The sequence below is a fragment of the Phalaenopsis equestris genome, unplaced genomic scaffold, assembly GCF_001263595.1.
Source record: "Phalaenopsis equestris unplaced genomic scaffold, ASM126359v1 Scaffold000210, whole genome shotgun sequence".
NCBI classification, from domain to species: domain Eukaryota; kingdom Viridiplantae; phylum Streptophyta; class Magnoliopsida; order Asparagales; family Orchidaceae; genus Phalaenopsis; species Phalaenopsis equestris.
In genome coordinates, this window is record NW_018164652.1 from 245,548 (window position 1) to 258,547 (window position 13,000).

Consider the following 13,000-nt stretch of genomic DNA (forward strand, 5'->3'; position numbering starts at 1 on the left):
CGTCTCGTCTCCGCGAGCTCCTCTCGACCGAGCAATCCTCCAACCGCGAAGTTCCACCTGGCCGACCCTTCTCCTTCTCGAGGCTATATGTTCTTTTCATTTATGGTGTCAATCCCTTTCTCTTGCTCGATTGGTAGGTTAGGGTGGCAAACGATCGACACTCCTTTTTCTTTTCTTTGCTTTTTGGCTTACGGAGATTAGAGGAGTTTTTTTTTTGTGTGTCTTCTTTTGCGGTTCGACGACTCGAGTAAAAAAAAAAAGAGAAAGGGAGAGTTCTTGAGAGAAGAAATTCCTAGAGGAGCTTGGCATTTTCTTTCTTCCTTTTTTCACGGTTAGCAAGTGGACTTACTCTTTCTCTGTTGTTCGAAAGAAAATTTCCTTCATCTCTGTCGTTCGAAGGATTTACGGCTTGGGAAACTAGAAATCCGAAAAGAAATTTGGTGTAAGGCTTGCAGGAGAAATTTCTGTGGTGTTTTCTTCGATCTTATTTTAGTGTTTTGCTTTAAGTCTACACTAAAAAGGTATTCTTCTCCTCTCCTCTATTCTACACTATTTCGGATGGCATAAAAATATTTCCAGTCTTTTTTTTAAAGCGTGAAGAAGCATGATTTGTGTATGTTCAGTGATTTATGCATGAAATAGTCTTCTTGAACATCAGAATATAGCATACCATGATTGCTTTCTCTTCTTCTATGCTTAAGTCATATGGTATGCATGATAAATGAAAGCATTGGAAGAGTAGTCTAGAAATGCATTTTTATTCCTTTATTAATGTCTATGGAAAAGCATGTTTGAAGGTTGTCTCTACTACTTTCGTTGTTTGAAATATTTTGAAGTATGAAATGCATGCTGGAACTTATTTTATGTCTATGAAAAAGCATGCTTGAGGGATGCCTCTATTACTTTCGTTGCTTGAAATATTTGGAAGTATGAAATATATGCTGGAAATTATTTTATGGGATGGAAAGAAAGCATGTTTGGGCTTATATTTTTATTCCCTTTTGCTGCCCCTTATCAAAATATATACAGGAAATTATATTTATGAGCTGGAAAATGTATGTGGAGCTCATATATTGTTTCTCTTGCTGTTCTTTAATGAAATATATGCTGAAAATTGTTTTGAGAGTTGGAAAAGACATGTTTGAGGCTCATTTCATGATCCTCTATTGCTTCCTTTATACTGCATGTTTAGTTATTTTTTATACACATTATGTCTTAATTTAGAAAAACCTAGTGGTTGTATAAGATTAACACTAAACTAGCAGGTGCCACTACGAGAAGCTTGGAGCGAACATCGTAAGCAGCATGGCGAGGAACAACTTCGAGATGGATCTGCAACAGCAAAACATCAAAAGACATAACATAAACATTTTCACAACACTATACATTTTTCTTAGTTTAAATAACAATCCATAAAACTTCGAGGTAGTTTGTCTAGCGCAACGTAAACCCTCACATATCACTTTTAGGTTTTTTGCACAACCTTGTTGTGTAATTATAAGTTCTAACACTTTAGGATTTCGAGGTTACCGTGCGGTACGGTGTAAATTCTCTGATCTTTTTAGACTATTTGCACCGTTTGATATTGTGTAAACATAAGTCCTGAATCCTAAATAATTTGCAGGATTGAAATATCAAATTACATCATTTCAAAAGACATAAAGCCGAACATTATGATAGTTGAGAGTTCATCAGGGTTTTCCCCAGATCTATGATATCCCCTACTTTTCTTCCCTTTGGAATTCTTAAATAATTGTTCCTATTTTGAGTCATTCCCATTTGATTTTCCCATATCCAATCGTGAAAACCTAAATTTTGAAATCTTGAAGGCAAAACCACATGATCTTAATCGAGAGTTTTCTTAAATGACCCTCAGTCATTTAAGATGTAATTAACTATAGGGGTTTGACTTTATAGGGAACCTGGAACCCAGATAAAATAAACCCTATCTAATTTTTTTATGTTAGGTGGGGGGAACTTGTTGGCTTTTTTATAAAATATTTCGCATATCAAAACGGATGTCACAATGGGATTAAATTATTTTTGAAATCGGTATGTTTTTCTAGAAGGCTAGGGAATTACTTTTTCCATTAATTAGTGTCTCTTCTTTTATGAAATGTAAAAGGCTTTTGAAGCTTCATTTTGAGTTTGATATAAATTGAATTCATGTTGGGTTTGGAAATCCATAAAAGTGCCACCTGGAAAGGATATCCTTCTCGGGATTGATCCGATCATTTTTTTTAACGAATTTAAACGTTTTAGACCGATACATTCATGATTTTATTTTAAGCTTCACTGATTTGGCTTGGATTTAAAAATAGATCGGTCTCCTTTTCGTTCGTTTTGTTTTTTTCTTTTTTAACGGTAAAGTTAAAAATGAGAATTTATGATTTAATTATATTCATAAATGATTCACAGTCTTAAGAGAAATATGAGGGAAAGAGAAAGGGAGAGAAAATTAAAAATAAGATTTGAATTTTCGAGGTGATAAAACTTAAAAGGGAGTAGAATAGTGAACCATCTACCATTCCTTTTGCATATGAAAGATGAAACTATAAATTGAAAGAATATTAAGGGGTTGGAAGAAAGTGGGAGTTTAGGTAACAATTAGGGACATGGATTGGAAAGATTAGTTGACCTGCACTTAGGTACCTTAAGTTTCGAATAAACTTAAATTCAATTGTTCTAATTAAACTTGAAGCACACTTCACAATCCTTTTGCCAAAATTATAGGTTTACCCTTTAAGTTCCTTCACAATCCTTTTGCCAAAATTATAGGTTTACCCCTTAAGTTCTAGGAGCCTGATGGTGAGCTAAATTTAATCTAAAGATGTTTTTTTTTGTTAGTTGAAAGGCACTTAGTTGAGATTAGACAATTTAGAACACTTCAGGCTCAAACTAAAGTGTAGGCTTCATAGATCTTATGAACACACCTTGAGAGAGTTCATCCTCCTAATTTTCAAATGATCCTAAGAAGTCAGGCATCTAACCCCAGTTCATGAGCTAACTAGGATACTAGGCAAGAGGGTACACTAGATTGTGATTCATGACTGATTTAATTAGATCAAATAATGAAATTTTTATTATTGCTTAGTTTTTGCTGAAACTCAATGCTTCGGGATTTGATTTTGTCTTACACTCAAATCCTCCTAGGCATGTTCAAAACTAAACCATATTGGACACCCTAGAAAACTTAAACTCATCACGGCAAGGAGTTTGGAGCGAATATCATGGAAAGCACGACGAGGGGTGGATCTGCAGCAGCACTGCAGCAGCAAAACACATTCACATCACTTATTACCTTCTTTAGTTTAAATAACAACTCATAGGATCATTCTTTAGGCTTTTTGTATAACTCTGTCGTACAATTATAAGTTCTAACGCTTTAGGATTCCGAGGTTACGTGCGGCACGGTGTAAATCCTCCTATCTTTTTAGGCTATTTGCACAGTCCGATATTGTGTAAACATAAGCCTTAAATTCTAAATAATTTGCAGGATTTGAATATCAAATAATCATCACTTCAAAGACATAAAGTCAAACAATAGGATAGTTGGGACATCTCTAGGGTTTCTCCTGGATCTGTGATATCCCCTATTTTTCTTCCCTTTGGATTCCATAAATAATTGTTCCTATTTTGAGTCATTCTCATTTGATTTTCCTATGTCCAATCGTGAAAACCTAATCTTTGAAATCTTGAAGGCAAAATCACTTGATCTTCGAGAGTTTTCTTAAATGACTCCTCTCAGTCATTTAAAATGTAATTAACTATAGGGGCTTGCCTCTATAGGAAACTTGGAACCCAGGTAAAGAACCCAGGAAACCCTATCTAATTTTTATGTTAGATAGGGAAACTTGTTGGCCTTTTTTATAAAATATTTCGCAGATCAAAACGGATGTCACAAATTTTATTAGTCTAGGTGATTGAACCCCTATTACAAGTGATATATTTATTCTTCGGGATAAGTGTATTACTTGTAGTATTGTATTCAATCATTTAAACTATTTAAAATGTGAGACCCGTTTGATCTCACCTATTTTAAAATTAAAATGTTACTTTTAAAAATCAAAAAGGGTTATATTCATATTTAAATTATTTTTAAAAAATCACAAAATCATCACTTTTTCAAACCACGAAGTTAAAAAAAAACGGCCGACATCCGTTTTGTGAACGAAGATTATTTGAGCGATTTTGACGTTAATCGGATAACATTAACTCCAATTTATGTGGCGTCGCATTCGATCCTTGTTGTTTTCATAATGTTTGTTCCTTTCAATCATGATGACTCTTTCTTAAGTAATTTCAATGATCTGAATATGCTCGCTCAATCCGTTTCATGATTGGACGTTGTCTAAGTAGTATCGGCATGATTGAAGTAAACTAGCTTTGATCTGCAAACACCTGCATTCATCATTTGCTCCTCTCTCCAAGTTCGATTGACTATCTTGTGGAGTATATATGAGAATCAACAATTACAAGTAACAAATCACTGTAAATCAAAGCACCAGATCACAGTCATATATAAATTAGGAGTGGCATACCTTACAATAGATACTGTACAAGCTTTTTAGCCGACTGTATAGATTAACCTCCATCCCTGGAATATAGCTACAAAGTAAAAATAAACATAAAAGCAGATGAGTTATGTTATTTGTTTCTTTGATGAATATCTTTAAAGTAAATTCAAGATAACTTCTAAATTTAAAAAAAAAATAGTTTCAGGTATAAATTAAAAGAAAAGGGAAACGCGGCAGTAATTTGAAGCACTGATTCTCATCTCGTTATATTACATGCGCTGCAGTAAGAGAGACTGAAATGTCAAATACATAAGAATTATGAAACAATAAATTTCACAATAAAGCAGCAAGTCATGTTGCAGGTCATACGAAATAGATATGAGCAACTCCCGCTCAAGAGCTTCCTCACAATCTGTCAGAGACTTTAATGCTATAGCAGCATCACTAACAACTTTAGGCATTGGGATCGTAGGTTTAGCGCAGTTCCTTAGGTTATTAACGAATCTAGTTCGCTTCTTACGATCCAGCAATAGATCAAAGGGCAATGCAGCTTGCAAAAGATCCTGCAGATACAGAACAATTGCATGCATGAGAAGAAAGTTTCAAGAAATATACGTTGCAGACAGATGGCTAAACCAATAAAAGTTTAAACGCTGCAAACGCTACCTGACATGCTCTTAAATAAAGAAACTGTAAAATCTCCAAATTCGGATTTGTTAAATAAATCAAAACCATATGCAATGTAAACTAAATCTTAATCCACAAAATTTTGTCAACGGAAGCATATAAAGATATTTATGCAGGGATGGCAACAGCGTTAGTGTAAACCCAAATATAACAGATACAAACGAGAGCAATGCTAACCATACACGAAACGACCTAGCACTGCATAAACCATTATAATATTTGAAGTGCAAAACGTGTCATCCTTAAACCTTAATTATTGGAGTAGATCGAGTAGATCCTACAGTTGCAAATCCACAACAACATAATTTCTATATGCAAACTTGCAAGTCTTTATCCAGAAGAGGTTTTGGAAAAGACAGCCATGCCTCAACTCTGAGTTTGATTCGCTTCAGGATACCTTCCTATGGAAAGTAAGATAGTACTGATGTAATAAATACTGAGTAACGTCGCAGTCCAGCCCTGGTCGAGAATCCTATACTTAATAATTAAGCGTTAAGAATCCTAATTTTTCATTGGTTGCTATCCAATACCAGCCTCATCTAGCCTCATTGATAAGAGTCCAAAAAAAAAAAAAAAAAAAAAACTTTAAAAGCACAAACAAATAATAGCAAAATGATGTTTAGCTGGCCTTTCAAGATCATTAACTCCCAGTGCTTGAAGGCATCCGAAAGGTGTAGCTCCTTCACCAACCAAACATTGCAAATAAAAGCAAACGAAGTCCCTCTTATAAATACCCACTTTAAAGGAGTTTCAAAAATCTTAAAACTAAATCAGAATGTTGTCAAAATGCAGCAATAATAGACCTCTAATCCTAATATGGACGGACAACAATGAGCTCACCCTAGCATTTTCCTTTAGATAAGGAAGTTAACCCAAATCATAATACGGAAAACAAATATTATTAAGTAAAAGCAACTAGTGTTACAACAAGCACCCAAAACGGAGAAGGAAATATAACAAAACACAGACCTCTGACTAGGGCGAAGTGGGTCGTTCAATAGACAGTGGTGAAATGAGCTGCAAGTGGTGAGAGTTGGTTGGTAGGGGCCATGCTGATTTGCGGTGGGAGGCAAGAGAGGGCTTAGAAGGGGGTGTGGGTGAGATCGTAGGAGGTTGGGGTTGTTGCAGTGATAGGTCAATGGTAAGAAAAATAGAGAGACCAGGTGTTTAGCGGCACCTGGAGGGGAGGAACCTGCAGAGAGGGGGGATCATAGGAAGGATGGTGGGGCTACAGGGTGGATGACAGCAAGCAAAGGACGGGAAGGAGGTGAAGAATTAGGGGAAAACACACACTACCTTGAGACCTGTTAGAGCCAAAACACCTTTTCATTATCAGATACCGTCCTAGAAAGGAAAAGGGGGACGTTGACGGCTGCCCAAATAGAAATCTCTGCAAAGACTGAACCCTAACGAAAATAACATAACATATACATAATATATAACTAGGGGGGACCTCCTCTTGGGTAGCAACTCTAGCCCCCAAAATAGGAGCCGGCCGGCCCAAGCAACCCTTTGGCTGAACTGATCCAAGTGGCCCAGTTGGTTTAGCTTTCAGAGAGCCCCACATCACATTTCATATGTTGCAACAGCAAAATTGACCATGGGTTCTCATTGCTCTTATAGTCCTTCAAAATACCAAGTCAATTATGTCACTTGTTCTTACCTCTCTTTACATGGATCGTCGCAACCAAGAGTTAAGCATGATCTAATGAACCTGGAACCTCGTGCCCAACTTCCTCACTTAGAGGAGAGGGCTAGGAATGGTGGAACTTGTATACCATAGAACAAAATGCGTTGAAAATATTAAATTTTATATAACATAATACCTAAATCCTGAATCAACCACAGTTGTAACATCACAAAGTTTTGCCCATTTAAATGGCCACTTATATTTCGCCCTTTAGTGTAGATGGAAGACCCTGCATTCTACGAAACTGAATGTTAGTGATAGGTGGAAGAAGCACTGAAATTATGGCATATCCGATTAGCCCAAACATTGCCTTGCAACACAAAGCGTTTCCATAGACCCAGTTGTGCGTGTTAGTAAAAAGAGCACCTGTTTAAAAAAAGGTAAAAAAGTCAAGGTCCTTGAATTCATGTTGCAGTTCCTTCCCATCATTGGTGGCGGTGAAGCGTTGGAGAAAGAAGATAACATTAAGGCTGTCACCTTCAACAATAACATCGTTCACTTCCTACATCCAAGGATCAAAAAAAATTCCCTAGAAACGAAATGGCCATAAGTTCGACCCGAGCACTGTCCCAATATTTGATGCATGTAGATAACAAGGTGCATATTGGAGAATATTGGGGGGTGGGAGGGAGTGCGCACCAAGAAAGAGAATGAGACAGTCTATTCTACTGAATGGCACCCCAGCGCCCACTGCATATTGGAGATAACAAAATGGACAGAGCCTAGAGGGAAGTAGACGCCAGAATATTAATGGAGTCCTACTTCTATCTGGAGTTAAGGATATTGGTAAGGTTATGCGGGATGAGCTAGGGACGGGAATTCGTGTTGTCGGGGAGCATTTTGAGCATTGGGGCAGTGCATAAGTGGAACTCCGGGCTAGTCAGGCGCTTCTTACCATGTGCGAACCATGGATGTTCGAGTTTAAGGGCATTATGATTGAAGGCGACTGCGAAAATTATCAATTTTTTGCAATCCACTATGGAGAAAGGCACTTGGCAACACCGCTCACGTGAAGCCCCAAATTTAGCCATTCTCTTGCATTTCAAGCAAGTTTTGTCTTCTCATACGCATCGCACATGTAATAGGGCCGCTCATTTTTTGTGCCAAGTGCTTCCTTAGTAGTTCTTTTGTTTTGATGCATGTAGATGATGATAGGAAACTTTCTTCAATACTTATAGATGACAAGTCTCATTTTTTTGTCCATGATAGATGCTCACATGCATATTTTTTATAACTTTTGCATATTATGCATATTTCAGGGAAGTGATCCCAAAATTTTCATATACATATCTATGTGTAGCATCTTTCTAGTCAATGACAAAATTTGCATAAAGAGTCAAGTATGACATTGTATGGCAACTTCCGAGCATTTATCCTTAAAAAGAAATACATGAAATAAAAGGTTACTTAACTACTGGAATGTATAATATCGTTAACGAGCTTCGGTATAAGTAGAAATCAACAATACTCCTCCTTCAAACAAATATACATGAAACAATCAAATTCAATCAACATCATCGAAATGTAGAAAAAGTCAAATTTAAGCAAAGAAAATACAATAGTTACAGGGGAGAAATACACAGTCCTTTGTTGACCTAAAAAATAATGATGATGCCCAATGGATCCCAAAGGTACATGGAATTCTCCTTTTTATGCCTATCAACATGAGAACTTGGTCATTGTAAAATTAACAAGATGTTGAGAGAACAAAAGATCAGGCACCCAAATTGAAAATAGTTATCTAAAGTAGCACCACATTTGCATTAGATCATTAAAACCATCGATGAACAGTAAAAATATATATAAAGGTCCTTGAACATTTTTGAAATTTCAAAAATGCAATAGAAGTTATTTTGAAATTTAAAAAAAAAAAACTAAACATAAGAAAAAAAGATGTAATACAAAAATGTCCCAACGTGTTAAAGACCAAAAAATACTAATAATAGAAAAATATCCTTCATTTGATTATGATGGTCTCAGATTTGCATAAGACACTTAAGTTAAAGAACAATTTTTACATTAATCTACATTTTAAAAATCCTTAAGTTTGGTTTTCATACATAACATTGTTTCATTTTATTCTTCCATCAAAAACCCAATTAATTGAAATAAAAATATCCAAAAAATCCAGAATTTTTCCCACTACCTTCACTATTGTGATTGTGACCATGTCAATCTACTTCACAAATTCCCTAAATAAAAAATAGTGGTGTTTTGCATATATGTGCTAGATATTGCCATGTTGTACCTCCAACAAGATTGTTTGGATTGAAAGAAGATGATCCACTAATCCAAACAAACAAAAATTTCGATTCTTCTAATTGTTGAAACCACCAATCATTCATTGATTATCAGAACCTACCATCCACATGGTTTTTGTATCCACCGTCATCATAACAATCGATTTTGTCTCATTCAGACTGCGCCATATTAATAGCAATCTTCTTTCTATCCAAGAATTGGTAGCCATCCCCTCAACTATATCCCCAATCAGCTTTCATCAAAAACTTAAATAGAATGAATCAAAACTCTTAGGTATTGAGACGCATTTTGATATAACAGTTCAAGTTTCATCAGAAAACTCAAAAGTTAAGCATGCTCACGTGGGAGCACTCCTAAGATGGGTGTCCTCCTAGAAAATTACACTAATGGAACAAAACCATGATGCCATTAGGACAAAGCGGACAATAGCTCAACGGATGAGCGTTCAAGTTGTGATAAAATGGCCTTAAAGCATTACACCAGCCTATGAATATGGGAACCCAATGTCATACAGAATAAAATGTTACATCATCAGAACCACCATTTGATTCTAGATGGGAAAAAATGCTATAAGAGTGTAGCCATCTCTTGAGTCTGTAAACACTAACTCTAGAATCTTATTAGCCTGATAGATGATTCCAGGTTTAAGAAAACTAACGAGGACAACAATTACATAAGTGGGGGAGACTGTGAAACCCCTTGAATAAAATATAGTTAACCTTTTAAACATTGATGTCTATTTTAAAGTAATGATTGAAATTTCCTCAAAAACTCTAAAGTTAAGGTGCTCATACGTGAGTAATCCTAGAATGGGCGGCCGCCTCGAAAGTTACACCAATGTTAGGCCAATGCAAACAATATCTCGATGGATAGAAATTTGGGCAATATAATTCGTATCAGAGCATAACACAAGCCTACAGATGAGAGTACAGTACTATACAGAACAAAGTTTTATGTCATGGGAACCACTCCCTGACCTTAGATTGAACAAAATACTACATGATAGGAGCCACCTCTAGAATCATATCTACCTAGTTGATGATTACAGGTTAAGAAAATCAATAAAGACATCAATTATTTAAATGGTAGAAATTGTTAAACCACGTAAGTTAAACAAAAACAAACTCTTAAACATCGAGGCACCTACTGATATAACGATTGAAAATTCATTAAAAACTCTAAAATTAAGGTGCTAAAAGCATTCCTATGATGAGCGACTGGTACCGAAGGTAACCCAAACCATAATAGAAAAGCAAATATTATTACTTGAAGCAACTAAGCGGTTATAATCAACGCACTTGAAAGAAAAAATATAACAACAGGACACCCGAAAGTCATAAATAACAGCAGAAAAAATACAAATAATCAAACTATGATGGAATCTCGGGATGGTGGTGGCGATCGGCAAGGGTTTGGCAAGGAGTGGGTGAAGGCTAGAAGGCGCGGCTACAGCAAAAGGTTTGGACGACAGCAACGAAGCAGACAAGTTCTGGCAAGGGCAGCAAGATGGAAGGAGAGGAATGGATGGCTAGGTGGTTGGAATAGAAGAAAACAGCATGAAAAAGGCCATTTCCGAATAGCTGCAGTGAAAGGGAATGTCGACGAAAGCGACAAGGGAAGCAGGAAACTACAGGACAGCAAGAGGGCAGTTGTACGACATGGCGACAACGATGATCGGTAGCAAGATGGGAAAACTGCAGGGAAAATAGCAAGGTGCGGCTAATTGGGGGCGGCCGCAGCAATTGAGGGTGGTCGAGAGCGAGGTGGGGGGATGTGGAAAATGTTAGGGAAGATAAACACCACCACGGGAGAGAGTTACAACCAAAGCACCACCCAAACCCTCGAATACAAACCTCGAAGGGAGAAACGAACGTCGGCGGCTGTCTTGACAGAAATTTGAGCCAAAACTAAATTTCAAACCCTAATACAACATATATATAGAAAAGGACTAAAATGGAATGAAGGATAATAGGAAAAAAAAACGTTAAAAAAAGAAAACGAGATTGTTTCGAGTCGTCCCCTACGATTGCAAAATCCTACAGTACTATTGCAGCTACAATATCGCATCCGTAGTAAGCTCCTGCGTCAATCTCCCAGGTTTGGAGGGAGCTTCAACCTCATCCGTTGAAGTTTCTATCTCCTAATCATATGGTATTAGGCAGACCACATTGAAGATGGTGAAAACATTGTAATCTCCTGGTAAGTTAAATTTGTTGGCATTGGCATTCCAAAGAACATCTTAATAGAGTATCTATTCATCCTGTTTTGGCACAATCATAACTAAAAATGTATGTGGATGACTATCCTAACGAACCAAGTCTCGAGCCATAAAATTTATAAATGGCATCTTCCACTCTTCGTACTTGTCCGAGTATATCTGATAAAAAAGTATGTAATGAGAAATTAGCTCTGCGACAAATTTATGGCAGCCTGTTTCACACTAAAGTATAACCACTCAAGAGATGTTTCTTCTTCTCTGAAAGGACCTAGATCACATTATAAGATGCTTCTTCCTACAAATCTCCTAAGGCAATTTCCAACACTATGGTCAATCCATCCTGCTTGATTAGCCATATGGGTGTATTGTTGAAGTGATTTTAATACCTCAATGACTCCCTATGGAGTTCCAAAAAAGATACAAAAGCGTCTCATCTCGAACAGACTGGAACTCCCTCGGCATGGGGAACTCAGGAAGTATGATATATATTTTAAAATTCTGAATTTTTCTTATCATACATTACATTGTGTTCAATATCGACTCCTCGAACTCATGACCCTTTTTGGACTAACAGTCCTGTTGATGCTCCTCTCAAAGTCTGTAAAACGGTAATTTGAGACACCACAATCTCATACTCTGCATGAATGTCTATTATCTCAGGCTTACTGCCTTCTAGGACAGTTATTGTCAACTCAGTTGAAGTCTCTCCCTTGAATTCAACTTGCATTACCTTTATTTCCCTTTGGTCGGAAGTTGAAAATCAACTCTAAAATCTTCATCTTCCCCCGGGTCACCATTTATTTCTTCAACAGCTCCATAATCAGTGAAAGAGATCACTCTTCTGGTTATGCAATCTGATTCATTATGCCCAAACCCAAAGCACCTGAAACACTTCTTGATTGGGACGAATTTAGGAATGTGGCTTGGTTCCACCCGTCCTCCACTCTGAATCAATTTTTCCTCTAACGGTGTTAGCATGGATGTTCTCCTGGTTGTATTATGGACGTAATATTCTAAGATTGAACTCTGCCTATAAGATATGGCGGTCGACCGATGATGTGCTCTCCACTTCTGAAACTAGGGTATGAGTATTTTGTTTGTAGTAAGCTGGTAGGAAATGACTCTGCATCTCCCGCTTCATCTTAGACCAAGTAGTAATCTTATCTTGTAATTCATGCAGGAGTATGGAATTCAAATTCTCCCTATGGAAATGTCGTGGCCTATCTTCTTCATCGTTGAAATTCTCCTTATGGAAGGGATTCAGATCCTCATCTTATTCTCCCCTTCTACTCTCCAGATCACAGTTGAGGGTAATCTCTTGCAAGGTTTCAACTTCAATATCTGCAAGCCTCCGTTGAAGTCGACGAATCTCTCGTTGTATCTCTTCTCGGATAAGCTTGGGCATGTATCTCCCTGGTAGCATGACTAGGGTATCGAATTGGGAGGTGAAAGAGGGTGAAAAAAATTGATTTAGGGTTTTTTAATTTGTAAATCAATAAGAGAAAATTAAAGTTAGGTCAAATTTGGCTATGGTTTGGAAATAGGAAATAAAATTTTTGGAGGAGAAATCAGATGCTAGGAAGCCCTAGAATAAGACTAAAATTAGGCTAAATCTGATACTAAATG

At 36.9% G+C, this 13,000-nt stretch overlaps 1 protein-coding gene across 1 annotated transcript in view; it reads right to left on the reverse strand.

Moving 5' to 3' along the window:
* LOC110023091 overlaps window positions 1-13,000 on the reverse strand; it is a 77,664-nt gene that overhangs the window by 28,678 nt on the left and 35,986 nt on the right. The window contains 2 exon segments of the mRNA XM_020722319.1: window positions 4,542-4,608; window positions 4,887-5,080. Coding sequence (XP_020577978.1) covers window positions 4,542-4,608; window positions 4,887-5,080 — 261 coding nt within the window.